The 27,727-nt window shown below is 46.4% G+C and overlaps 4 protein-coding genes across 8 annotated transcripts; 2 read left to right on the top strand and 2 right to left on the bottom strand.

Moving 5' to 3' along the window:
- Nucleotides 1-508: 508 nt before the first annotated feature.
- LOC120665573 (preprotein translocase subunit SCY2, chloroplastic-like) lies at nucleotides 509-12,717 on the bottom strand. Of its 4 annotated transcripts, none has more exons than XM_039945168.1 (13): nucleotides 12,159-12,717; nucleotides 11,968-12,056; nucleotides 11,241-11,320; nucleotides 11,042-11,131; nucleotides 10,557-10,648; nucleotides 9,261-9,344; nucleotides 8,833-8,974; nucleotides 8,495-8,614; nucleotides 8,296-8,425; nucleotides 1,922-2,045; nucleotides 1,706-1,812; nucleotides 991-1,133; nucleotides 509-893 (listed from the first exon to the last, which is right to left on the bottom strand). In XM_039945168.1, the coding sequence occupies exons 1-12, from the start codon at nucleotides 12,622-12,624 to the stop codon at nucleotides 1,044-1,046; spliced, it is 1,614 nt and encodes a 537-aa protein (XP_039801102.1). In that variant the 5' UTR covers nucleotides 12,625-12,717; the 3' UTR covers nucleotides 509-893; nucleotides 991-1,043. The 4 variants fall into 4 exon arrangements, with proteins under 4 accessions (XP_039801102.1, XP_039801105.1, XP_039801104.1 ...); XM_039945171.1 differs by having other exon boundaries at nucleotides 1,706-1,754; XM_039945170.1 differs by lacking the exon at nucleotides 1,706-1,812 and having other exon boundaries at nucleotides 514-893.
- Nucleotides 12,718-15,588: 2,871 nt separating this feature from the next.
- LOC120665572 lies at nucleotides 15,589-19,631 on the top strand. The gene is made up of 7 exons (XM_039945167.1): nucleotides 15,589-15,913; nucleotides 16,305-16,385; nucleotides 16,983-17,017; nucleotides 17,835-17,914; nucleotides 18,385-18,468; nucleotides 18,606-18,714; nucleotides 19,157-19,631. Exons 1-7 carry the CDS (start codon nucleotides 15,683-15,685, stop codon nucleotides 19,293-19,295), a joined length of 759 nt encoding a protein of 252 aa, XP_039801101.1. The 5' UTR covers nucleotides 15,589-15,682; the 3' UTR covers nucleotides 19,296-19,631.
- A 337-nt stretch (nucleotides 19,632-19,968) lies between these two features.
- LOC120665570 (kinesin-like protein KIN-14J) lies at nucleotides 19,969-24,605 on the top strand. Its single transcript, XM_039945164.1, has 13 exons — nucleotides 19,969-20,238; nucleotides 20,347-20,484; nucleotides 20,572-20,684; nucleotides 20,892-20,985; nucleotides 21,080-21,409; nucleotides 21,642-21,918; nucleotides 21,999-22,160; nucleotides 22,358-22,573; nucleotides 22,654-22,691; nucleotides 22,988-23,151; nucleotides 23,235-23,348; nucleotides 23,442-23,483; nucleotides 23,585-24,605. The coding sequence occupies exons 1-13, from the start codon at nucleotides 20,160-20,162 to the stop codon at nucleotides 24,380-24,382; spliced, it is 2,565 nt and encodes an 854-aa protein (XP_039801098.1). The 5' UTR covers nucleotides 19,969-20,159; the 3' UTR covers nucleotides 24,383-24,605.
- Nucleotides 24,606-24,739: 134 nt separating this feature from the next.
- On the bottom strand, nucleotides 24,740-27,339 carry LOC120665571 (cyclin-P3-1-like). Of its 2 annotated transcripts, none has more exons than XM_039945165.1 (3): nucleotides 27,135-27,339; nucleotides 25,797-26,208; nucleotides 24,740-25,284 (listed from the first exon to the last, which is right to left on the bottom strand). In XM_039945165.1, the coding sequence occupies exons 2-3, from the start codon at nucleotides 26,201-26,203 to the stop codon at nucleotides 24,981-24,983; spliced, it is 711 nt and encodes a 236-aa protein (XP_039801099.1). In that variant the 5' UTR covers nucleotides 26,204-26,208; nucleotides 27,135-27,339; the 3' UTR covers nucleotides 24,740-24,980. The 2 variants fall into 2 exon arrangements, with proteins under 2 accessions (XP_039801099.1, XP_039801100.1); XM_039945166.1 differs by lacking the exon at nucleotides 27,135-27,339 and adding an exon at nucleotides 26,300-26,470.
- Between the last annotated feature and the right edge of the window lie 388 nt (nucleotides 27,340-27,727).

The following is a 27,727-nucleotide window of genomic DNA, read 5'->3' as shown; positions in this document are numbered from 1 at the left end:
AATATACACCTGACCTCCAGATACATAGCAAAACTATGCACTTAGAAATATCAAAATAACCTATAATTTAAAATAGAGGAAGTATATACCCTTGACTAGCCGCTGGCCGCCTGACCCGCTAGTACAATCTCCATCCAACCATAGCTACAGGCACTACATACATACATGATACAAGTGAGATTTTTTTTTTTGGAAAGGTTACAAGTAAGATATTGGGCCATCCGCAGACGCAGCAAACTTCACCGTGCTGCTCCTTGTCGGGACCGATTCATCTGCTTCAGCCCTGGAGTACACGACCAACCGACAGCTACACGCCATTCAACAGTTGGTGGTCATGTCTACAACAAGCTAAGTTCACGGTCTTACAGAGATGGCCAGTCCACCTGCCCCAAACATTTCTACCGTGCAGAAACTACAAATACAACCTTTTCTGCAAGGACCTGGTTGTAAAAGGGGGATGTACTGTGCTCCATTTTAATATTTCTTCCCTTTTCGCAAAAAAAAAAGCTTTGGTGAACAGATTAGAATTTAGCAATGTGATACGCCTAAAAGTTATACAACATGGCGAGCAGGAAATTTGAGATTTTCTTTCACTTGAGCAATGGCTCCGACTGTGGACTGTGGTGCCCAAATACAGAAAAGCGCGGCCCTCACCACGGTTCATATTTGCTGCACTTGAAACAACAGCTGGACATCCTTGTTGCTTCTTCAGTACACTTTGTCAATGAAGCCCGATGTAGAACCATGATTCCTCGTTCAAATCCAATCAATGAATCTAACAGAAGCTGTATAAGCTACTCATCATTAGGGCACTACCGCAAAGTGTTGGCACTGGCATCATTCGCCGCCACGGCCTGTAACCCCAGGAAATTTTCCGACTCATGCTCTTCTTTCTAACAGACCGAGAACAAATGTTATAGTTAACTTCCAATATTGAAAACCTATTGACAAAAAAATCGATAAATATTTGCAACAAAGTAAAAGAAGTACCTAGTGGTCGAGTGGATGGTGACATCATCACCAACATATGCCCTCACATACGCTTAGGCACCATATCTCCTCAAAACTTTGCTTAATGCTGGCATCACATTGTATGCTTGGTATGACCTCCTCAGCTCAATAATTGAGCCCACCTGAAATCAACATTTTTCGTATAACTTCATTGTCCTAAGTGCATGTCAATCAAGTTAATAATTACCAAATCCAAACTTAATCCTAAATGTCTAAGTGCAAGCATTCCAGTTTTCGGTGCCAATGCAACAGTTGCTAGCAATGATCCCCCCCCCCCCCCCCAAAAAAAAAAATGTTGCATGAAGCCATGCTTCAATTGCATGAATCCAGGAGTTGCCCTTTGATAAAAAAAATGTTTCTTTTTTCAAGCAATGGAATCTTGCTCTCATTTTCTTTTTCCTCCAAGGAACACAAATATATGCTCTCGGTCTGTTAGAGAGCAATGGATAACATGATCAAATTCTATAACATGATCAGGTATTGGATAACATGATCAGAAAAAAAATGTTTCTTTTTTCAAGCAATGGATATCAAATTCTCCTGCAAAAACATAGTTAGGATTGAAGTAACATGATCAGGTATTGGATCATTAAGAATTTTATAATCAGTTGCCAAGATCTGATCCAGGATAATGGCATCTAAAAGGTTAACATTGGACAAAATGGCTGACGAAGTCAGCATAAAAGCTACTCACAATAATCAAAACTGATGTGAATCCTATAGAGAATCCCTCATTTATTTGCCTGAGATATCGGTCAAGCAACAAAGAGGAAGTTGCAAGCAAGCTCAGAAGTAGGCCACCTGGAATATAAGAGATGACTTTTCTCTTAGGAAAAAAAAGCATAAATGTGCAGAAGGGCAAATCAGAATAAATTTGACAATCTGAAGAGCTTCCTTCAAGGACACCTACCCCAGAAACGCGTTGAGGTTTGTATCTTTGTAAGATAATCTACTGTTGCTCTTCCAGGCTTTATCTTTGGTACCCTCGCACTCATCTTATTCAGGTAGTCAGATATCTCTTTGGGTAAGTTGGCCTGCAGCAAATATTTGCAGACAATATGTGTCAATAAACACGCCCTCTAATAGAAAATGACTTAGTTCCTGAAAAACATTAAGACCCCATGTTCAACTATAAAATTATAGACTATGATCATTATTAAGTTAGGGCCTATAAGTTACTTCTCTGTGAATTCTCCTCTGCTGTTTCACATATAAGTTACTTTATTGCGCAATTACACCAGTAATTACAGATAACAAGCAGCCATAAATGATAAACAGTGTGCCCACAATGTACAATCTGTTTTATCTGATAAAGAAAATGTCAGAACACTGAATATGTAAGTTTAATATTTGAAAACGGATGGCATGCTGATATGGAAAACTACAGAAAATGTTTCTGGATGTACATAGCCATTAGATGTGTTGGTGTATGTGTCAGTGGCCTTATGTATAGGTTCCATATTACACACCCTTCTAGGGTTTGAAGGAATAGACACAATTATTCTCTCCTTCATGGTATCTAGCCTACCTCTCCCTCCCTCCCTCTAGCCGCCGGCACCACCAGCCGGAGCCGCCGCCGCCACCGCCGGCCGGCCACCGGTGCCGCTGCTGCCCCTCTCCTCCTTCCCTCCCCTCCCCTCTTCCTCTCCCTCCTCCTCTGCTTCCGCTCGGGCGGATCTGGGCGCCTGGGCCGCCGGCGCCCAGCCGCCGCCGCCCGGCTTTCTCGCCGCCGGCGCTCCTCCTCTCCCGCCTTGGTCCTCCCCGGCCGCCGCGCTGGTCCTCCTCGAGGCCGTGCCTCCTCTGCTCCGGGCGCTGCGGGCGCCGCAGGTGCGGGCGTCGCCGCCGCGGGCGCTGCGGCCTCCTCTGCTCCGGGCGCTGCGAGCGCCACTGGCGCCGCCCCCACGGCCGCCGCCGCCGTCGCCTCCGGCAAGCAGCCTGCCGCTGACGCCGTTCTCAGTGGACAGCAGGCCCACGCCGCTCTCGCCGCGGCCCTCTTCGCCGCCAAGTCGGAGGCTTCGGCGGCTCAGGAGCGGGTCCGCGTGGCTGCCCTCGCTTGGGAGCGCGAGCGCGCCACGGCCGACGCCCTCGCTCTCCGGGTCGCCGAGGCGGAGCACTACAGGCTTGTTTGGTTTGTGGCCTATGGCGCCACACTGTGCCTAAACTGCGGCGGCCGATTCGGCCGCCACACCTGCGGCGCGGGATGTGTGGCGCGGTGTGGCGCCGTAGGCCACGAACCAAACACGCCCTACTTCCGCGTCTCCTCCGGCCAGCTGCCCGTCGTCCCTGAGCACGGCGCCTCTTCCTCCTACCAGGCCCCGCCCGCTGGTTCTCGACCCTGGCACGACCCGATCGACCCCATGGTCGCCCAGCTCCACCTCCAGGCCGCCGACGTTCAGAACATCAAGGCCCTAGTCACCGTCCTCCTCGACCCCACGTCCTCCTCCTACGGACGCTGGCGGGACCAGGTCCTCCTCGCCCTCCGCCGCTACGCCCTCGACGACCACGTCCTCGTCGACTCGCCGATCAAGGCGCGGGACGCGGTGTGGCTGCGCCTCGACAGCGTCGCCATGTCCTGGATCTTTGGGACCATCTCCCTAGATCTTTAGGACCTCGTCAAGACCCACGGCGGCACCGCGCGACAGGCCTGGCTAGCGCTCAAGCGGCAGTTCCTCGGCAACGCCGAGTTCCGCGCTCTGCAGCTCGACGCCAGCTTCCGCACCTTCGAGCAGGGGGACCTCTCCGTCGGTGAGTTCTGCCCTTCGCATGGCCGATGCTCTTCACGACCTCGGGTGTCCGGTGTCCGATCGGGTCTTGGTGCTCAATGTCGTGCGTGGCCTGAGCAGCACCTATGACCACCTGAAGACATGGAACACCCGCCAGAGGCCCTTCCCCTCCTTCCTTCCTGCAGGTCCGGGACGACCTCGCCCTCGAGGAGATCACCAGGGGTCTCGCGCCCGGGTCGTCCTCGTCCACCCCCACCGCGCTCGTTGCTGCTCCACCGGCTTCCTCCGCCGCTCCTGCCACCTCCCTCCTTGGTGCTACTCCCGCCGGGGAGACCGGAGGGGGGGGGGCGTGGACGTCGTCGGGGGGGGGGGGGGTGGTACTGGTGGCCCTGCTTTTGGGGGTACCGGTGCCGGGGGGCGTCGGGGCGTGCAGACTCCGGCTCCCGCTCCCGCTCCCGCCCCAGCCCCTGGAGGTACGCCCTGGCCATCCTTCAGCAACCCATGGTCAGGGCACATCTCGATGTGGCCCTTCCAGGGTCCGGGGGGGAGCCTCGTCCTCAGCTCCAGCCGGCGGCCATGTTCACCGGTACGGCTCCCCTCTTCGCGCCGTCCTGGACACCGCCCGCTCAGCCCAGCCAGCAGCCGACCTGGCCTGGGGGTGGGACCAGCCCGCTCTGGCGCAGTCCTTCAGCACCATGGGACTGACACCGCCGGTCGGCACCGAGTGGATCGCCGACTCGGGTGCCTCCTTCCACACCACCCCAGATGCCGGTATCCTCTCCTCTGTCCGACCCCCACACCCCTCTTGTCCTTCTTCCATCATGGTTGGTGATGGATCTTGTCTTCCTGTCACCGCCGTGGGTTCTGCTACTGGCTCTTTTCGTCTTTCCAATGTCTTTATTGCTCCTCAGATGGTTCACAACCTTCTTTTCATTCGCCAGTTTACTGCTGACAACTCTTGTTCCATTGAATTTGACTCTTCTAGTCTTACTATGAAGGATTCGGCTTCCCGGCGTCCGCTCCTCCGATGTGACAGCTCGGGGTCCCTTTACACCCTTCGACTTCCTGCTTCCGCTGCTCCGCCTTCGACTTCTTCTTCGTCTGCTGCTTTTGCCGTGACGCCGTCTTCCACCACCTGGCACCGCCGGCTTGGTCACCCCGGCCGCGATGTTTTGGCCCAGCTTAGTCGTAGTACCGATGTTCCATGTACTAGGACTCCTGGTGAGCACCTGTCATGCGTGCCCGTTAGGTCGTCATGTCAGACTTCCTTTTTCTTCGTCTTCTTCGCATGCTGCGCATGCCTTCGATCTTGTTCACTGTGATCTGTGGACATCTTCTGTACTCAGCATGTCGGGTTATAAATATTATCTAGTGGTGGTTGATGATTTTTCTCATTATTCTTGGACTTTTCCTTTGCGCGCCAAGTCTGAGACCTTCCCCACCCTCCTCCACTTCTTTGCCTGGGTGCCCACTCAGTTCGGCCTCACCATTAAGGCCGTCCAGTGTGACAACGGACTTGAGTTCGATAACTCCACCTCCCGTTCCTTCTTCCTCTCTCGGGGTGTTCAGCTGCGTATGTCTTGTCCGTATACCTCTCCTCAGAACGGCAAGGCTGAGCGGATGATTCGCACGACGAAAGACATCGTGCGCACCCTTTTGATCCAGGCCTCTCTGCCCCCGCGCTTCTGGGCTGAGAGCCTCCACACCGCCACCTACTTGCTTAACCGCCTTCCGTCCACTGCTTATCCAGGCCTCCATACCACGCTCTTTTCGGTATCCCTCCTCGCTACGACCACCTTCGGGTCTTCGGATGTGCATGTTACCCTAACATCTCCGCCACTGCTTTCTCATAATCTGGCGCCCCGCTCGACTCGTTGTGTGTTTCTTGGTTACTCCCCTGACCACAAGGGGTACCGATGCTTTGACCTCACTTCTCGCCGCGTCCTGGTCTCCCGACACGTCGTGTTTGACGAGTCGGATTTCCCCTACTCCACCTCCTCCACACCTTCTCCTGACCCCGAGCTGGAGTCGCTGTTTTCGACTGACCCGGTGGTTCAGCCACCTTTACATGTCTGTCCTTTCCCTGCAGGTTTTCCCGGTGCACCGGCACCGCTTCCGGTGATCCCTGCTGCGCCCAGTGCGGCCCCGGTGCCCGCTATCGCGCCACGCGCGGCCCCAGGACCTCCTGTCGTGCCGTGCGCGGCCCCGGGGTCCCTTGCTTTGCCACGCGCGGCCCCGGTGCCTCCCCCTGCACCTGCGTAGTACGCTCCGCCGGTGCAGGTGTACCGGCGTCGTTCGGCACCGACACTGGCGCCGCCTCCGGCTCCGGAGGCCCCAGCGACGCCTACACCGGAGCCGTCGCCGCCGCCGCCTCCGCCGCCTCGCTCTCGTGTCGAGCCGACGGTGTACCACCCGCCAGTCGTCCATCGAGATCCTCGACATATCCATCACATGGTGACTCGGCGGATGGCGTCTCAGGCCGCGACTCTCTCCGCCACCGAGGGGGAGCCGCGGGTCTCTCCGGTACCCTCCTCTTTCCGCGATGCCTTGGCGAATCCTCACTGGCATCGCGCGATGGAAGAGGAGTACGCGGCTCTTCTTGCTAACTAGACGTGGGACCTCGTGCCGCGTCCGTCTGGTTGCAATGTGGTCACAGGTAAGAGGATCTGGACACATAAGCGTCGGGCTGACGGCACACTAGAGCGCTACAAGGCTCGCTGGGTTATCCGGGGTTTCACCCAGCGGCCTGGTGTGGACTACGACGAGACCTTAAGTCCAGTGGTGAAGCCTGCTATCGTGCGCACGGTCCTATCGCTTGCGGTCTCTCGCTCTTGGCCTGTGCACCAGCTGGATGTGAAGAATGCATTTCTTCATGGCACTCTGTCAGAGACAGTCTACTGCTCTCAGCCAGCGGGATTTGTGGACTCCAGTCGTCCGGACATGGTCTGCCGGCTCAACAAGTCTCTCTATGGTCTGAAGCAGGCTCCTCGGGCTTGGTATTCTCGGTTCGCCGCGTTCTTGCTGACATTGGGGTTCACCGAGACCAAGTCTGACACATCTCTCTTCATCTACCGCCGTGGGGATGAGACTGCCTATCTGCTGCTCTATGTCGATGACATTGTGCTCACAGCTTCCAGTCAGCAGTTGTTTGAGCGCGTCATCTCCTCTATGTAGCAGGAGTTTGCTATGAAGGATCTTGGCCACCTCCACCACTTCTTGTGCGTCACTGTTGAGCCTTACCCGTCTGGCCTCCTCCTTCACCAGCGGCAGTATGGCCTCGATATTCTAGAGCGGGCTGGGATGACTAATTGCAAGCCTTGCTCCACTCCTGTCGACACTCAGACGAAACTGTCTGCTGATCTGGGGGATCCTGTGGCTGATCCTACTGCCTACCGGAGTCTGGCCGGTGCCTTGCAGTACCTCACCTTCACCAGGCCGGATCTCACCTACGCTGTTCCGCAGGTCTGTCTCCATATGCATGATCCCCGGGAGTCACACCTTGCTGCGCTGAAGCGTCTCCTCCGCTACGTCCGTGGCACTGTGGACCTCGGCCTGGCCCTTCACCGCTCGTCCTCTGCTGAGCTGGTTGTCTACACCGACGCTGACTAGGCTGGCTGTCCGGACACTCGCCGCTCCACTTCCGGCTACGTCGTCTTCCTGGGCGGCAACCTGGCCTCCTGGTCGTCCAAACGGCAGCCAGTTGTCTCCCGCTCCAGTGCCGAGGCGAAGTACCGGGCTGTCGCTAACGGCGTGGCGGAGGCGTCCTGGCTACGACAGCTCTTGGCGGAGCTCCACAGCCCGCTCGCCAAGAGCACGCTCGTCTACTGCAACAACGTCAGCGCCGTGTATCTCTCCACCAACCCCGTTCAACATCAGCGGACGAAGCATGTGGAGATCGACTTGCACTTCGTTCGCGACAAGGTTACTATCGGTGATGTTCGGGTCCTCCATGTCCCTACCAACTCCCAGTTTGCCGACATCTTCACCAAGGGTCTCCCCTCCTCGACTTTCTCGGAGTTTCGCTGCAGCCTCAACGTAGCAGGTGGCTAGTTGTGGCTGCGGGGGGTGTTTGCCCTGTGTGTGCTTTCTTTATTGTCCAGTCTTGAACACCGCTGCGCCGGTAGTTCAGACTGCGGGGGGTGTTGGTGTATGTGTGAGTGGCCTTATGGCCCATGTATAGAGGCCCATCTAAAGGCCCATGTATAGGTTCGATATTACCCACCCTTCTAGGGTTTAGAGGAATAGACACAATTATTCTCTCCTTCAAGATGCATAACTGAACATAGAGCATCATGGCACTAAGGAATATCCAAAATTTAAATACCAAGCAACAAAGAGTCCTGTATGATGCTATTGAAATATATGAGATCATCAAAAGAAGGTAGATAAATGTAAAATTTGTAAATCTTGAATGATGTAGAGGATGTTTAGAAATGAGAAGTAATCTTGTAAATAATAATATCTTTTGAGTCGTAAGCGCATTCTTGGGTTAAATAGAATCTGCACAAGCAACATACCCTATTGACTGAAACACAATAATGAAGATGAGACATAGACTTACAATGTCAAAAATGTTGAAGACGAAGACAAGAAAAGCATATGTCAAATAATAAACCCAGGGACTACCACCAGCTGAAGTTCTTGGATTCAAAATTTCCTTCAAGTTTTTCCAAAAGTGTGACCCAAAAATGCTGTAGATGTTTCATATTAGAATGTTAGGGGAAGTGAAAAGACAAGAAAAGAAATAGCTAATGGGTTACCTGGCCATGATGCTTGGAAAGGCTAGCAGGTATGAGGTTGTAAGCAAGGGCTGCATTCCAGTCGGATTGATGTTGAAGGGGATATATGGCTCAACCTCTGTAACTGGGGTGCTCTCGTTCCTACAAAATAAGGGTGAAATGGATGGGTCAATATTTAATTCTATCTGAACAAAGATATAGCACAAAGTGTAATAGCTCAACATTGAATTATTTACAAGTTGTGTGAAATACAAATAATCTTGTACTGTTACCTGAAGTTCTTTTGGAAATTCGTGCAGATCACATGTAGAAATAAATCACAAAAGAAAAATGAATGCAGAATTTATATTTTCTATTACCCTGCACCAGAAGCCAATTTAAATCCATAGTACTGAAGCTTTATCTTCCTGCATCCTTCAGTCACAAGCACAGCCCCCATGGTGAGCATCATAAAAATACTAGCTACTCCCAAGATGTAAGGCCAACACTTGGAAAAATTCCCTGTTTCAAACGACAAGCTGGACTAAGACAAAATAACATAAACTAAAACTATCAGTGTGTAGATAAAGAAGGTATAGTTGAAAGATTAGTGTATGAGAATGTGGTTTCGGCATTGTGCCTTGAAAACATGCTCCAAAATACTTCCAGAAAGAATATAGCACAACAAATGAAAAACAACCGAAGTCATTAGTCATAGTAAAAACAATTACTGAAACACATTCATTTGAAGCATAAAGATGTACTTAAATGAGTTTTAGGTTGACAAGCTCAAGTCTGGAGAAATAACCTGAAAATTGAGTTATCATCTTGTGTAGTGTATCTGTATAACCAGTCAAAATCCCCACACAGATAATCAAAGATGAGCCATGTCCTGGATGTAATAAATATAAAAAAAAACATAAAAGTGCTAACCAAGTATAAGAAGGTATACATATTGATAACAACAGATATTACATGCACCTTATGACATTTCCAGATTTCCAGAAAACATACAGAAGTGAATCGTACTGTGCACATTTCTCATGTTCAATAGCTGGGACTAAAACCCATCAATCAAGCCGATGAAAGCTCCAAAGTGAAACACATAGCTTATTTTTTTAATAAGAGCCCTAGTACGACCAGAAACAGTAGTTTTGAATGAAAACACCAACTAACAAAAAGAACAAAGTGAGGAATTTATTTATTTATTCCAGCCCTTCAGGAATGAGAAACTCTCTTGTAGTCTTGTAACATACAGGGAAGCCTCGATGAGCCCTTCTACATAACAAACTTACAAACAATTTTTGCTTCCCCTACCAAATAAATTGCTCAAATGAATGAACTTCAATCAGCTAATGCGACCTGGGTTTGCCAAGATTCAGTTTATTTGGTACCGAATGAATCACCAAGAAAAATGTTTTAACAAATAAATTATTCAAACAAATAGACAAATGAGCCCATCAGAATGCTGATTTTGGATTGGATAGAGAACTAAACCTACAATAATTTCTGTTCTCTTTCTTGAGGTGCAGTGTTTTTTTCTTTTTTGTTATGCTCTTCCCCTTGTACAGTCTGTACATTTTATTGTTTTTAATATAATACCACAGCAGAGGACTCCCCCACTGTTTCTGCTAAAAAATAGACAAATACAGTATATAGTCATGTATTGGTCTTTTACTACAGAAATAGCATATTCAGAGGAAAATCTAGATTTGTATGTTCCCATTGTGGTTTCGATATTTGCCATAGCTTTTGTACTATTTAGACTGCCATCAGTGTGTAAAACTTGTTAGTTGTTCTATGTATGCCAATGTCGTGTGTCAAAACTTGTTCATGGCACTGGAAATGGTACGGTAGTGGCACACAAATAGAACAAATTTTAAACAATGGTGGCACGGGTTTAAATATTACAAAAGCAATGGCAAATATGGATACTGTAACTGGCATAGTGGCACAAATCTAATTCTCCCATATTCAGAAAAATTAATTAAGCACAGGATCTACATATGATAGAATGAGTGTCAGAACTTTATACAAAACACAAAACGTTCAGAGCATGTGCTGGTGATAATAAATTACAAATAAGCATGAGATAAAGTATTACCAAATCCAGATTCTGATATGGTGTCACAAATCCATGTCATCGACATTGCACCAAGAACAAGCAAAAGGCTTGTTATAATTATATGCTTAACCCTGTAACAAATGAAATGAAAATAAATTGAGCTGTAACACATACTAAATAATTTTTTCCTCTCATTCAAACAAACTGGGATTTGCAACAACTTTGGTCCCTAGAATTTTTTTATATCACCCTTTTTCAAGATGGCTCAATTAGTGCCGCACTGCCGCCCACTGCTAAAAACAGGTAATCACACAGATAAAATCAAATACATGGAGTAGTACGAAACTCCAATCACAGCATACACTTGCACTGAATCTAATCCTGAAGCACCCCACTAAATATTAGCTGATAAGGCATTGGAGTGAAAAACAAAGGAACAAGAATGGTGAGCTGATGATGGAGTGTGCCTCGTGAGGAAAGGGTATTTCAAAGAATAGAAATCTTGCAGCAAAAAAGAAGTTTACCTGTAACTTGCGGCGTACACTGAATACTGTAGGGAATAGCATGAAACAGTAAAAGCTGCAACAGTTGCAAAACCCAAAGATAGCCACCATCTAAACACAAATAAAGGGATTCAAACTAGATGAAATTATATGTCAAAAGCCAATAATTTCCAGGAAAACGAAATCAGTCTCACTGCTCGAGATAGACAACTAGACACACATATAGCCTTTTAGCTTCTCATGGCCATCTAATCCTTCCTTGCGAAGCTTTTCAAGTGATGGAAGAACATGACAGAGAACCTAAAACAGATACCTTTGTTATGCGTTTTTTCAATAAAAGAAGATCAGTTTCTATTGCAACAATGGGATTGAAAGAACAGGTTGCACTTTTCTATGGAAATCAAATGCCAAAAGAAAGATACTAGACTTGTAATGTTTCAGTTAGGCCTATGAAAGTGAACATGAGTAGATCCAGTCTAATATCTGTTCCGCATAATGTTCTTACACCTAAACTTATTAGCTTATGTGAGGGAGTGAGAGTGTCAAACATATCGTAAAGTCTGGGGCCTAAAGGTTTCTTGAAACTTGAGCACATGGATTTAAATAGATAAACAACATGTTAAAATGATTTATGGTACAATTTTCTAAAGGATTTATATGCAAGCAATTTTCCAAGCTTGACATAGAAATTTCCCAAGTCTGAATGCTGCGAAAAACAAACTTCTCTTTGAAAGTTCCAGCTTATGATAAAATAATGTGCAACTTGGCCATCTATGATAACTGAACAATAACGTACTCATATGTTGAGCCAACAAATGGGAATGAGATGATCATGGAAGTGGTCAAGTGGAGAGATTCAAAAGAATATAATATTAACTCAAGACATGCAATTGCTGCCACTGGGAAACAAAAGCAACTTACTGACCAAAGGATAAGAGGTGTCGAACCTGTATGACAATAGATGCTGAAATTTGATGACTGATCCCGAGCTGGAAAAACGACAGTTTCAGTTCGGAGGAGAAATCACCAATGTCATCTGCACGAAGGAAGGTGGCATTACAAACTATTACATCCTCGAGAAAACACTCCATGCTCAACTCGCCAACGAGAAATCAGAGGGGGCAACGACGAATGGGACCTGCAGGGAGCGGGGCGAAGCTGAGGTAGGAATCGGGGATGAGGCGACGGTCGAACCCGGGGAGCGGGATGAAGTAGCCCACGCGGCTGAGCACGATGAGCGCGGCGGTTACGGCAAGCCGCCTGCGGATCTCGCTGCGGAAGAATGTCTCCGCCGCGCCCTCCACCACCGCCCCTAGCCGCGCCAGGTCCAGGAACCGGTTCCGGTACCCCGGGCCCTTCCGCCCCGCCACCGAGACACCATCCCCATCTCCCCGCGCCGGTTCTGCGGCTGACGCCGAGATCCTAGCGGCGAAAGCAATGCAGCGAGGCGTGAGGAGCTGCCGCGGGGGCGTGCAGGCGATAAGGAGGCAGCGGGCGCGGAGGGGTGGGTGGTTTGGGGCGAGACGGCGAGGCAGCGGGACGAGCAGCGCACCGCGAGGCGGGGGCAGGAGTGAGGAGTGTGCTAGCGCGAGAGAGGAGAGCATGGCGGCAGCCACCGCCGTCGTGCAGTCGCGCGCGGCGGGGAACGGTGGGGATGGGATTGGAATTTGGGTGGAATCCTTCCTCCGGCGAGCTTTCTCTCGCTGGTGACTTCTCGATCAGAAGCGTTATTACAAAAACTTTTGGTCGAACGAATTTCAAAACCTTTCGATGAACATGAAAAAATTTGGTCAATCCAACTATGTTAAATACTTGGCAAAATTTGCCGCAGGACACCGTTGAAATTGTGCCTTTGCCATAAGCCACTAAAAAATTGTGTCCCTGCTCAGGGACACTAGAAAATCACAGCTCTTTGCTGGAAGACACCGCACGCACTATTTTATTCAATTCAATTGGAGAGCAACGCGAAATGGCAAGTTTACCCTTCTGCCTTGTTCTCACCCTCACGCCGAACCCATCCACGGACATCTCTCATGCTCGCGAACCAGGAGGCGGCGCGAGGCGCGACTCCTCCCCGACGGCTTCGACGGCTGCCGGCGGCCCTCCAACTGTAGCCCCTTCCCCATGCGCATCCCCGGCGTCTTCTCCCCACGCGCAACCCCGGCGGACGCCCCTCCCAGTGCGTAGGAGTGCTGGTGTGCATCTCCGGCGGTGCTCTCTCCCCGCGGCCAACGCGAACAGATGACGACCGACGGCGCGTCGATTCTCCCCAGCGGCTGGCCCCTCCCGGCAACGGCCACGCCGGCGGGAGGCCTCTCGGCGCGCAGCCCTCTGCCTCTCCCATGCGCGCGCAGCCCCGCAGAGGCTAGGTGGGAGGAGTGGGTGGCGGCGCTCCCATGCGTGGCAGGGCGGAGCGGCGGCGGTGGGGTGCGCGGATCATGCCCCGCGGCAGTGGAGCGCGCAGGTGGGCAGCGACGGAGCTCGAGGGCCTCGTCCAGCAGTTCTCGCGAGCGGCTGGAGGTCCGTGCCCACTACCACTGCTACCTCGACTTCAGCGGTGAGACACGGCGGCCGAGGGGTACGGCAGGGCGCTGCGGTGGGTGTCGTCGAGGATGGCACACCTCGTTGACTTTGCCGGAAGGAGGTCTGTGCACACTCCTCCGCGACATGCTCATGCACGACAGCACGAGAACCAGGTCCCGATCTTCCTTCTCCGCAAGATCCTCGAGCCACAGTGCGCGTCGGCCGACGAGGCCACTGGGCTGCTCGCGTGGATGGTCACAGGGCTCATGAAGGACAAGCTTTAGGCGCACCTGCTCGACGGTGGAGGCAGATGCCAACGGCAACTCCCACAACGACGGCTACGACATCGAGGAGCAGGCTGCGGATGGCAGGGGTGTGGAGGAGCAGCGGAAGCTGGCCGGCGGCGGCTGTGAGTACGTGAAGCAGCTGCTCCTCGCCGTGTCGGGGCCATGGGAGAGGATAAGCCACGGGAGAGGATAAGGCAGTAAGGGTAATATTGTCATTTTGTATCTCTTTCCAGTTAAATTGAATAAAATAGTGGGTGTGGTGTCTTCCAGCAAAGAGCTGTGATTTTCTAGTGTCCCTGAGCAGCGACACGGTTTTTTAGTGGCTTGTGGCAAAGGCAGCATTTCAACGGTGTCCTGCAGCAAATTTTGCCTAAATACTTCGACAAACATAAGAGTTCACCAACTGTTAGCACTCTAGCTTGTTCGTACACCGTATATGCATTGTATTTTTTATCTCACAGTAATACTATATCACTTAATTTGTAGAATAAAAAAATAAATATTTTATCTCGCAGTAATACTATGACAATAATAACTCTCACACAATTATGAGCAAAATGGCCATATAATTTTAATTTTAATCTATGAGGTAGTTGTTTTAGGAATTACCGCCTCGTTGTCTCTCATCCCCCTGACCCCTCTCTCATTGACATTATGAAAAACTTATGGAACAGTATGGACAACTTATGAGACCGTTAAGGAGTATATGGTAATGTAATTAAAAATATTATTAGAAATGAAGAAACTATGATGATGACAACTAAAACCCAACAATTTTATAAACTGCCAAACATTCTACATCCTTTTGTCATTATATATGAAATTTTTTACGAGAATCTTGTTTGGATAACTTATTCTATAGAAAACTTTCTATTCTACATTCCTAAATAACTTATAACTTATGCACATAAGTCTAAATTTGTTCGGCTTCTCCAATAAAACTCGTTCATAACAAGTTCCCAAAGAAACTCATTGAACTAAGTTTTTTTTAAAAAACTATTAGAATGACATGATCAATTAATATTTGTACAAAGATAGTAAAAAAGATTAAAATATAGAAAAACAATTATTATAGAAATAAAAAAGAAGAGGTTAAATGCATGTCCATATAATATATTTTCAATAAATAAAATAGAGACAAATTGTATGACAATGCAAATTAAAAAAGGAAAATAAAATAGATAAATAAGAGAAAATAAAATAGATAAATAAGAGAAAGGAGAAAAAAAGAACAAAACAAGAACAACAACATCATTGTTCTAGACCTTCCTAACGGTCAACGATTAAATTAGATCTCTCAACATACACCTACAAGAATATTATGTTTCATTGATAACTCTACGAAGTTATTTTTAAATGATTTTGCGTTGCATGATGAGAATGGTGTAACCAGGATACATGATGACCAACTTTGACCAAATATTAATATATCATTTACAAGAATATTAATATATCATTTAAAACTATTTTTAAATGATACATTATGTCCAACTTTGACCAAATGTTTTTTCTATAGAATATTTAAATATATTTAATGTTTATATATCAGTATATTTGTTATGAAATAAACTTTATTATTATTTGAGATTTTTAAGTATGTACAATTTTTTTAAGAAAAAAACGCTTGGTCAAAATTGTCATGCTAAACGAGAAGTGCTAAGTATTTCGAAACCAAAGGTTAGTAATTTTTTTAGAAAAAAAGGTTAGTAATTAAGTGACCACATAATCCCAGGTCACGATCACAAGCTCGATCCACGCACAACGCAGCAGGCCAGCAGACGGCACAGCGACGAGCGCCACACAGCCACGCGAGCCGCGAAGCTGCGGGAGCCTCTCAGCTCAGAACAATGCAATGATGTCCGCCGCCGCACCGTCCTTCCCTTTCGGCTCGAGGGCACTGCCGCCGCCGTCTCCGCGTCTCGGCGCGGCCCTCCGCCCGGCGCGCGTCTCGGCGCTGGGTGGGGGCGGCGAGGGAGAGACGGGGAGGATACTGGACCCGCGCGCCACGCCCTTCCAGATCCTTGGCCTGGACGCTACCGCCTGCTACTCTGCCGCCCAGCTCAAGGCCGCCTTCCGTGCCCGGGTAGTGTCTAGTGTGCCTCTTCCGCTTCATTACAGAGTAGTCAACTGTTAGTGTATATCCAAAGAACTTGGCTGCCTACCTCCATGATCTCCTTGAACTATTAATCTTGTCTTTGGAACCACCATTTTGAGGGTTGATTTCTTTGTGATTAGGAGGAAGAAAGCAGCGAATGGAAAAGCATAAGAAGAACTCACAGATTCTCCAACCTATTTGCATTATGAAATCTTTTCATTGTTTTTTATAGAAGGAACAGTACCTTAAGAATTAGAAGCATTTTTTTTATCTTGTAAACTACGGGTGTGCAAGGAGGGCTTTTGCTAAGCTAAAACATCGTAGTACTATTTTCGTTTGACCACCATGCCACGACATAACATTGGGAGCTCTGTTACAGGTGAAGGAATTCCATCCTGATGTTTGCAAGGACCCAGAAAACGCAGATTTAATAATCAGACGAGTGATCAAGGCCTATCAGGTAATTCTGTGTACTATCCCTGTGTTCAGTGCATGTGCTTATGGATGCTATCATAGTAACTGCAACCAAACATCATCAAACAATTACAATTCAAAGTGCAAGTGTGGCCTCAAGGATTTCAGAATGATGAAGGTGCTTTTGATAATTTAAAGTTCAGTAGTAGAAATTAGAAACAGCTATATTTAGCTAAAATTTTAGAAATCAGCCTCGATATAAGAACAACTCCATCAGACCATCTAAACAATCCCCATCCAAGTTTAGAGGGCTAAGGCAAAAAAATGCACTCCAGCAGACCCTATATTTTGGGAAGGCCTCCAGATCCCCTCCTCCACCCTCCATTCCTAGGGGGTCTCTAGGAAGCCCTCTATTATAAGTTAGAATTGAGGACTATTGCTGGAGTTAGAGCAAATTTGGAGGCTTGTAAAAAATAGAGGTAACCTCCATTTAGCATTTGAAGGGTCTCATTTAGGGACTACCGCTGGAGTCGCTCTAACCCAACAGGTCGGTTGGTTTTACTGGAGAGTATATTTCATTATTTTTTTCTTCACCTTCTGGTTACATATCACTGTCAGTTACACTGTTTTGTTTCACACACAGATGTTATCTGGCAACCAAGACATGATGGTTGAAAGGTAGAGAATACATCCATCAGCTTGTATTCTGAACATATCATGGATGCTGAGCAGAACAATATTTTATATACACTTTTTTTGGTAGCTAACACTAATAATAGCAGGGCTCCTCTCCTTTCATGAGTTTTCAGTGTAGATGATAGATCAGGTTGTAACAGCCATTTCTTATGGCAATCTTGAATATGTTTTGATCGTAACGAATTAAAGAGCTGTGATGATTCCTAGTAAACTTATAATAACTACCAATACGGTGAAATTCTGGAACATGCGTGGTTCAAAACATAGTTGGACAGTTGGTCAAAGAGTAAGATAATTCTGCACTAGCACTGGGTTGCCTGCGGAGAAAAATAGGAGAAAGAATAAGAATCACTTGACTTCAGATTTTGCCTATGGTAGTACCTAATGAAAGGTTGATTATCATTATTTTGATTATATGAGTTCCCATCGTTATTTCCTTTATTATAAGAAGAGAGTAAGATAAACCTAGCATGCATTACATTAAGTACTTTCGTTGCTCGTTCTGAAAAAAAATTCTTTTAGTTTGATCCACTCAACAATCTGGTAATTAATCCCTGGGCTTAGTTACCAACTCCTCTCTCAATCCATATTCCAAAATCCAAACCCACTGATGATTTATGTTCTTTGTTCACTTTCCAATTTCTTATGACACTGTAGTTTCTGCGTTTGTGAATACTTTTATAGTTTTTTTGTGAGGTCTGGTAGGTCTATCTAAAAAAGACAATAGGGATCTTTGCTTCAGTACAGTCTCACTCTCAATAAATTCCAACTCATGTGCTTCTGTTACAATATTGTGCAGGAACAATGTCGACCCATTTGATGAACCTGAGTGTGAAGCCCGTGACATATTTGTAAATGAACTTCTATGCATTGGCACTGGTACTTGTTGCACTTGTATTTCCTCAATGGTTAAGGATGAGGGTTTTGGGCAGGGCACAAGTCTTTTTGTCAATCATAGTTTTGTTAAGAATGAGATTTGCTGCCAAACTTCAATTAGATATTAGTGTTAGAATTGGCACCAGAAGACTAAGTTTCACAAAATTTCATCATTTCTCTGATATCCTTAACTATAAGAGATTAATCACCATGTTGTACTAATTTAATTGGTGGCACCAGATATCAATTTTTATTTGGACAATGCTGTAGTCCTCATTTTAGAATCAGAAAATACTATGCATAGGGTTGAGTTCCTTCTGTTGATGCAACCGAACTCCTTCACTTTCCTAGTTTTTACAGAGTTATAGCATATACATAGGAGTAGGCCTTTTATGTAGTTGTTAATATCAATCGTCTGGACATGTTTTGTCAACTTTATCTGACAGATTGCAATTATTGATGTCCACGTGCAGGATGCCCATATTCTTGTGTTAAAAGGGCTCCTCATGTATTTTCATTTTCGGATGATATTGGTACCGCTCGTGCAATATCTCAAGGTAAGTCCACCACAGACTCTTTGGCTTAAGTTTGTAGGAACCCTCATAGTAGTTATATTAAGCAATATCCGCACTTTATCTTTTTCTAAGAAAAAGTTCAATACTTCTTTGAAATCAACACAACCTTTTATTTGCAGGTAATGGTGAAGATGACCTTGTTCAGCTTGCTGTTGGGCAGTGCCCAAGAAAGTGCATATACTTTGTTACGCCTTGCCAACACACAATTTTGGAGGATGTTCTTTCTAGGTACATATCCATTACCAAGACCCAAGAGCTACTCTTTTTGTCAGTTAGCATGAGGGTAAAGATCTAATTTAGCTGATCCTACATCCTACAATACATGTCGCACTAAATTGAAATAGTGAAAGAGATCACATTCAAATTTTCACACTTTTAAATCTTATGGAAGCAATATAGTTCTGACCAGTAGGAACTTGTTGGATCCATCTGTTGATGAGTAGAGAGGATTTAGAAGCAAATTGAGGTTGAGGGAGTTCGGGCTCTATACTGATTGGGTACAACTAATAATAAAAGGGCTACACGGGATACAATTATAGTAGTCGCAAGTATTTTGTCCCCATAACAAATAGGACTGTATTATCCATGTATTATTGCCTTCTTATTTAGCATTGACTATCCTGATCTTCTATTTCTCTTACCCCCACCCATGTGGATATTATGCCTGCAGTGTATTGATGGCACCTTACGATCTTGCTGAAGCAGCAGTTCTGGATTCCCTCCTTACCAAAGCGAAGTTTGAGAATAACAGGTACACGAAGCCCAAACGAGGAGCAAAATCATCATCTGATTATGTTGATTGGATGTGATCTGATCCTGAAGCACCAAGGGGAGCCAGTCTCAGCCTGGTAGTTCAGTAGATTTTTGGTGCCTTTTTCTGTGGTCCTTGGGAGACTTGTTCCCACTCAGCCAGTGGAATAGCATGATGCACAGATGTATTGTAGTGTACATAAATACTACTGTAGCGTGCCCTAGGCAATATTCTGTGTGGCTCCGACTGTTTAGATACTTGCCTATATGTCACCCCTGAATTTGTAGGTGTACAAAATGGAACAGGTTCATGTGGGGAAAAACCCCCACCTTTGCCTATACACTGCTGTAACATCTAGTTTTTTCATCCCGACAAGAGAATTTTGAAACATAAATCTTTTGTTTCTACGAGAATTTCCCCCCATCTTTTTTTTTGCGGGTAAATTTCCCCCCATCTTTCCTTGGCGTGGAGAACTCCGGACACGGGCACCTGAGAGCTTGCCCAATTTTGGAAAACAAAATATATCTATTAGCTCTTTATAGAATATATATAATAAATATATCCTCAGTAAATAGAAACGTCCCCGTTCTCGTTCACGAGCCACAACGGTAAAGCAGAAACCGAATCCAGGCCACCCATCGCAGGATCCACGGCTCCCACCGCAACGCGGCCATCCACCCCGCAAACGAACGCAAAAAAATAAATAGGCGCGGCCTCCCAAACGGTCATATCCTCCCCCACAGCCAAACCCCATCCCCACGGATCCGTCCAATTCAAAAATCGAATCCTCCGCAGCTCCGCTTCTCCCCCAACCCGAAGCCCATTCCCAAACCGCCCGCTCGTCTCCTCCTCGAGAACGCCCCCGGATCCCCAGTGAGCGGATCCCCTCCTCCCCGGAGGCCCGGACCCCCAGATCGCAGCGATGGAGGCAGATCCTGTCGCCGTGGGGGCATCCTCCTCGCCGCTGGCCGCGTCTCCGCCGCAGCAGCTGCCACCGCAAGGTACGGTTTCATAGTTCCGAGGCGATGGAGTAGGGTTTCTCGTGGGTGGGTGGGTGGGTTGGCCTGGTGTGCGTGCTCGTCTCACGCGGTCCAGTGTTTTCTTGCCAGGTGACGATGAGCGCGGCGCGGGGGAGTGCGCGGATCCCGCGAGCCCAGATCAACGCGCGCCCGGAGGAGACCCGAACAGCGCGCTGCCGCCATCGCCCGTGTCGGCCGCGCCGCAGCCGTCAACTCAGGAGCCCACAGGTTCGGCCTCTTGGTCTCGTAGCAAGTGTCAGCTGGGAAGTAGATTTCTGTCGTCGTCCGTCTCACGGTGGGGAACTTGTTTGTCAGGTGAGGACACGGCGGCGAGCTGCGAGGTGGAGAAGGAGAAGGAGGAGGAGGAGGAGGAGAAGGAGAAGGAGGTGGTCGCTGGAGTAGGGGAGGCTGTCCGCATCTTCATGGAGGTGAGGCCGTAGAATTATGTAGATTTCTGCTCGTGCTCATCCTTGATGGGAAAATTTGACAATTTGGGAATCGAATTAGAAAACTAACACATGAAAGGAACAACAAAATGTCAATTGTCCCCTTATTAATTACGGACTGTGGTTGAATTTTATTTCAGGAGGAAAGATGCTCTGTTTGCTTCTTATTTCGTCAAGTATTTGTTTCAGGAGTTTGGAAATCAAGAAGACAACACCCTTACCCTGTCACCGCTGCTTAAGGAGATCACCAGTCGTGATGGTGCTGCTGCCCTCCGCTTCCTTGGTACACAGAGAAACTTGCACATGCCTTGCTTAACAATTGAAGCATTTTGCCTACTATAATTAATAATTTTTGGCCATTGTTTGCTTGTTTGTAGGGGAAAAGTATAACAGCCTCTTGGAGAGGTACAAACAGCAGGTGGCCAAGTGTGCTGATCAGTGCGGACCTAGATATGATGGCCTGAAGAAGAAGTACGCAGATGAGTGTGCTGAGAGGAAGCGTCTATACAATGAACTTATTGAGCTGAGGGGGAACATAAGGGTGTTCTGCAGATGCAGGCCTCTGAGCTCTGATGAGATGACCCGTGGGTGCTCGTCTGTGGTTGAGATCGACTCATCACAAGAGATTGAGCTGCAGTTCATCCCCTCTGAAAAAGAAAGAAAGTCTTTCAAGTTTGATCATGTTTTTGGTCCAGATGATGATCAAGGTATGTTTGTGAATAGTTACATAAACTGTACCTAGCTGACTTGTCTTGTATGCTAGTAGTTTACAAGTTGTATTCCAGTAGCTTGAGTTGTCCTGTATGCTAGTAGTATTCCAGCAGCTGAGTTGTCCCATATGCTAGTAGTATTCCAGCAGCTGAGTTGTCCCATATGCTAGTAGCAGACCTGTTTAAAGATGCTGAACTTAACCGGTTGTATTCTAATCTTTTTTTTCAGAGACTGTATTTTCAGAGACCGTACCCGTTGTTAGGTCAGTGATGGATGGCTTCAACGTATGCATATTCGCTTACGGACAAACAGGAACTGGGAAAACCTTCACGATGGAAGGTGTTCCAGAAGATAGGGGTGTAAATTATAGGGCTTTGGAAGAATTATTCAGAATGTCAGAGGAGAGGAGTACGTCTATTGCATACACCTTCTCAGTAAGCATATTGGAAGTCTATAATGAAAAAATCAGAGATCTGCTTGATGAGAGCAATGATCAATCAAAAAGGTACATTTCATTTCTTTCCCCTTTTTGATTTCTTTTCTTTCTTTTTTCTGATGAAGCATGGTTTCTTGTTACCTTTCTAGGTTGGATGTTAAGCAAAGTGCCGATGGGACACAAGAGGTGCCTGGTTTGATTGAGGCTCCAGTTTATAATATAGATGGCGTGTGGGAGAAACTGAAATTTGGCGCCCGAAACAGATCTGTTGGATCAACAAATGCCAATGAGCTCAGTAGCCGCTCCCACTGGTGAGGGTTGTGGTGTTTTACCTTATGTTACATCATTCCAATTAATTCTAGAATATGATTCAATTTTCCAAAAATAGATTGCTACCAATTAGATTCAGTTTGTCAGCTCGGCATAGACCTGTCATTATTACTACTGCAGCAATAAGATAAAACATTTTGTCTCATGTTATGTACCCGAATTTGTATTCTATTTGCAGTTTGGTTAGGGTTACTGTCAGGAGCGAGCATTTGGTGACGGGTCAGAGGAGTAGAAGCCACATGTGGTTGGTTGACCTTGCTGGAAGTGAGAGAGTAGCTAAAACTGGAGTAGAAGGGGATAGGCTGAAGGAGTCACAGTTTATCAACAAATCACTCTCTGCCTTGGGTGATGTCATATCTGCCCTTGCATCAAAACATTCTCATATCCCATACAGGTTAGTTAGTCCTATTCATACAATCTTGATTAGCTGCTTATATTATATTGTTCTAATCGTCTCCTTTTTATGTCAAATAGGAACTCCAAGCTAACTCATTTGCTACAAAGCTCATTAGGTAAGTTTTCTCCTTGTATTACTTGTGTGGCAAGTACACCGATTTTGAGCTAAATGAGGGGGTTTCATGTTTTGTTTCCTTCTACTGATTTGCATTCATGCATTAGAATGTCGAAACCAACAAAAACTTATTCATTCGACTTTTACTGAGATATACAATCTTACTGCGCTGGTTTTTAGCTAAATGACGGAGTTTCATTTACCTCTACTGATTTTCACTTGTGCAGTAGAATGTCCAAACAAATAAACAAACAAAAAAAGAACAGGGAGACAACCTTATTCGTTCACCATTTACAGGTGGAGATTGCAAGACACTAATGTTCATACAGATAAGTCCAAGCTCTACAGATTCAGGAGAAACTCTTTGTTCCCTAAATTTTGCTAGTAGAGTCCGGGCTGTAGAACATGGCCCTGCTCGTAAGCAAGCGGATCCAGCTGAAAGTTTGAAGTTCAAACAGATGGTATTTTTACTCTTGTATCACACTGAAAGTTATAACATGATATTAACTGTTATATTACGTTCTTAACTATAAGTCCATTCCAGTCTGAGAAACTTCGGCATGAGGAAAAAGAAAATGCACATCTGAATCAAAGCTTGCAGTTGATGCAACTCAAGTATGCTTCTCGTGAGAATGTGTTCAGAACACTAAATGAAAAGGTATCACCTCGAATCTCATTGTATTAATTTCTATCCTATTAGATACCTACTGTTCTGGAATTACATGTTAAAGCAAAAATTATTTTGCGACAGGTGAAGGATGCCGAACAAGCATGCAAAAATTATCAGCAGCGGGTGAGTGGGGGAACCAGTTCTTTTTAATTCCTAAAAGAGCAAGCCTTCTGTGTATTCTACCTAACCTGTGCTCATGAAATGTACATTTTTCGTCTGCACAGATTAGAGAGCTGGAAAATGAATTAGGCAATGAGAAGAAGGTGGCTGCTAGGGATTCTGCTAGATCTTCAAGGCCACCGCTTGTTCCTATGAGGCAGAGACAACCTCAGGGAAGGAATAACAACTATGCACCACCTTCGGGCCTTTCTAGATCAAGGTTCAGTAAAGCACCAACAATTCAAAACAAAGAGAACATTCCTGTGACGATGAACAAAGCACATCCTGGGTCTGATCCTAATAAGGCTGTTGGCAAAGCAAGGCGTGTATCCCTGACTCCGATGATCCGGCAAATCCCTATCCAGCCTAAAAGGCGTTCCTCAATGGCAATATTACCATCTGTTGGCGAGCAGCTGTCCGTGCTCAATGAAAAGAGAGCAGCATCTCGACTTAATCATGCCCATATGCCTAGAAGATCAGTCGCAGCATTTGGATCAATTCCAGCAACACCCCTTCCCAGACATGGGACAGTTGATGCAACCCCAGATGGAGCAAAGTTGAGAAGAATTGATTTTGGCAGCAGCAGCAAGTTTACAAGCCCTCCAATGCCAGGCTTGTGGAACAAAATAGTGACACCACAGCAGAAGCTGGGAACGGCGCCAGGAGGTCCTGGGAACACAAGCAGGTTGTGTTTCAGCATCCAGAAGAGAGTTGCAATTTCACCTGCTCGGGTGAAACCCAGTGTGCCCTCTGGTTCTGGTATGAGCATCTTCAACCCAGCTCTGCGTGAGCAGATAGTGGTGGGGAGAACAGGAAATGCGATGCGGGTGCTCAATACCAAGAGAAGACAATCTGTTATCTAACTCTGGTGTTCTGGAAGCAAAAGAAACTGTGGAATGCTAGTGGGTGACAATAAAGCTCATGCCTGGGAGTGAGCTTTTGTCGTGTTAGTACTCAAGATGTTCTTTTCATTATCATTATATGGATTGTGCTTAGCTATTACTAGTTGATAAGAAAACCGTGTTAGCGATTGTATTAATTCGTTACCAAAGAAGCCCTAGCCTGAATTTCCTGAATTTCGACTCTCTTCTGTTCATTTCATGATGTATTTACCTTGATCCTACTGCCGATTGAATATTTCATAGATTTAGTTCAAAATAAAAAAAGGAATATTTCTTAGTTCATCGCAGGTTTAGCAGTCAGGCACCCATTCCTGACAGTTTCCAAATAATCTGCAGGATTGGATTTGGATAGCATGACCAGACTGAAACGTGTCCAGACTTCACGAATGACGTTTTCAGCGTGGCTTAAGAATTACAATGTTGTAGAAAAGTAAAACAACTGCCTCGCTAACTAAAATGAAGATGATTTCAAGTCATCAGAGTGCACATTGTCAAATAAAAGAATTATCAGTCCTCAGGCCACCCACACTTCTTCAAAACTGGCTGTCATAAACCCAAATTACCAGCTACATCCTTGGAGAGCCTGGCTGCTGTACTTCTCACGCACGAGCTCATGCTTGCAAGTCTCATCAACACTGCCATTACAAATCAAGGGTTTTGTCCCTTTGGTGGCTTGGACCTGGATCGGTCTCTCTAGAACAAGAGCTAGCGCTTCTTTCTCCAACTGCAAGCAGTAGCTTCTGAAAGTCTCTAAATTGACTTTAAGTCTGAAGTCCAGACTGAACAACAAATCCAATTCAAGCCTGTTCATCTCTCTTGTGCTAATCCCTCCAACTCTTCCGTAGTATGCATTGTTGAAAAACCTGCAAAAATGCATTGCAAAAGTTACTGGAAAACCTTTCTTCTGTGTCATATTTTTGGGAAGAAAAAAAACATTGGTTAACATCTCTTCTCCTTTCCTCACCCCAATATTACCAACCTTGAATTCCTATTGCCTTTTACAACTGATTGATTAATGAATTCCTATTAACTGGCGGTTTAAATGGGCAGACAATCATGGAAAAAGTTATTCAGAGATAAAGATGCTTCTTATGATACAAAGAAGGCATAATTGCCTCCATACCAATATGTTATAAAGAAGGTAGACCACAAAACATGTAAAGCTATTCCATGTGGTAAAACATCATATGTGGGCATTTCCTAGTGATGCTAATTTGAGTTAGCTAAAGTTGAGTTTGCATCTCTGTTCAATATCACAATGAATACCTAATATCAATCTAAGGTTCACAGACTCAAAAGTATGTCAACAGTATGTAAGAGCATGCTTACAAACGAAGTGATAAATTGTAACTGAAAAGATGTGGTGGGTTCTTACGAATCATCTATGAATTTGGCAGCAACAACAACACTTGTAATCAGCAAGCGATGAACACTAAATGATGTCATGTAAATGTTTGGTTGCTGTAGATATCTCTCCATGTAGATGAGTCCCAACACAAAGCAAGATGGGCTGCACTGTGCATACTTGAAGATGCGTTCTGCATAGAGTTTTATGCTAAGTTCTGGCACCCTCTGACCATGAAAGATAGTGGTTGACTCCTTTATTTTACTGGAATCAAGTAACTCTTCATTCTCCTTAACTATCTTGTCAAGATATGCTGACAGAAGCAAAAGAACCTTTGGAAATTTAGCATTGTCTTTCTGTGAGTATGGTACTGTCAAACCCAAGGACGAGTAGCTCTCCAGTTCATCACCAGCATCAGTTGTAGGTGGATCAGACATTAGTGCTGTAAAACAAAGTAATTTTTATTCAACAAACATTCTGTCGAAGCAAGGGGCAACATAAGTACAAAACTCAGATACTGATGAAACTACAACCTAATTGGGATGAACTTCAACATCCATGCAGAAGCTAGTCTTTCTAGTTGCAAAAAAAACTTAGGTTCCTTGCTTCAAACTCCTGGTTTTGCAATAACATGCTCCTAAATGTTGCTCTGAGAAGGACAAGGGTGTCTGCAAGTTTGTTCCCTTCATATTTGATCAGCTTTTAAGTCATTCTAAAGTCTTGGTGTTCTGTATGAACGGATGTGAACACACAGACAAAATGACAAATAACAACGTGAGGTTGTTCCACATTAAATCAGCTTTGCCGATGCCAAGTAGGCAAGTACCAATCGTAGCAGGCAAATGAAAATACCATGTAGCACAGTTTAAGCATAGCACGCATGTTCTGTACCCTAGCGCGCTGAACATCGGTTGTTATTCCCTTGTATGAAACAAGAAACAAAAAGGCAAAAGGTTCCAAATATGCACAAACCCTACTCCTGTTTTGGCATCTTCTACCGTCCTGAGGAATGTCAGGCCTCCTTGTTTACTACAACTAGTAAATCTTCCATGAGACAGGAAAATAACAAATTAGACGGATCACAAAAAAGCTGTTGAGGTGCACAAATCTACACCATTTCCACCAGGAGCTGAGGGCGCGACGAGCCACAAATCTAGAGTCCGAGTAAATCTGTGTCTTTCCGCGGCCCCTAAATTTGGTCGAAAACGACAGCAAGTGCACTCGAAACCAGTCGGTGCCAGATTAACTCCCGAACAATGCGCGAATCGAGCAAGTGCAAGCAGCCAGCCGCCGCTAGTAGCATAGGGCATAGCACGTTCTATAACCAGAGATCTAGAGAGAGAGAGAGAGAGAGAGAGGTTTTCTTACATCTTGCTCTAGCTGTAGCTCGGGAGGAGGCATCCGGGCTCGAGGGTCCAGCTCCTCGCCGGCCGCCGTCGCCGGTGCCCTTTCCCCCTGGGGGAGCAGGCGAGTAGCCGCCGCCGCTCCGCAGATGCTGCTGAAGCGAAGGCAAACAAGCGCAGTATAAGCGCCACACAGTTCACACGGAGAGAGAGAGACGTTTAAGAGAGAGAGAAGGGTCGGTCACTGTTCACTCGGAGTGGATATGATAGCTTGAGACATGTCATTATCGTATGACAATTTTTCCAAAAGAAAACATCATCGTGTGACAAGACACTCAATAATGTGGCTTTAGCAGCTTGTCTCTTACGATTAACAAAAGCCACCTCAATTAGGGAGGGGCTCACCGCTCACACCCCTGCTGTTCCATCAGAAAACAAAAGCCACCTCAACTAGGGCTGCACGTAGTAATTAGGATTGGCGGCAATGCGTACAAGTACTTTTAGTATTATTAGAGAAACGATTCGAGCGGCAGCAGCCGGATCCATGGCTTCATGGCTTCTTCAGCGTCAGCGCGGCCGCTTCCGTCGCGCTGGGTTCTTCCGTATCCGCGGCCGCGA

This window comes from Panicum virgatum, chromosome 3N (assembly GCF_016808335.1).
Source record: "Panicum virgatum strain AP13 chromosome 3N, P.virgatum_v5, whole genome shotgun sequence".
Taxonomy (NCBI): Eukaryota; Viridiplantae; Streptophyta; class Magnoliopsida; order Poales; family Poaceae; genus Panicum; species Panicum virgatum.
The sequence above is the reverse complement of the archived record's forward strand: the minus strand, read 5'-3'. Positions and strand labels throughout refer to the sequence as shown.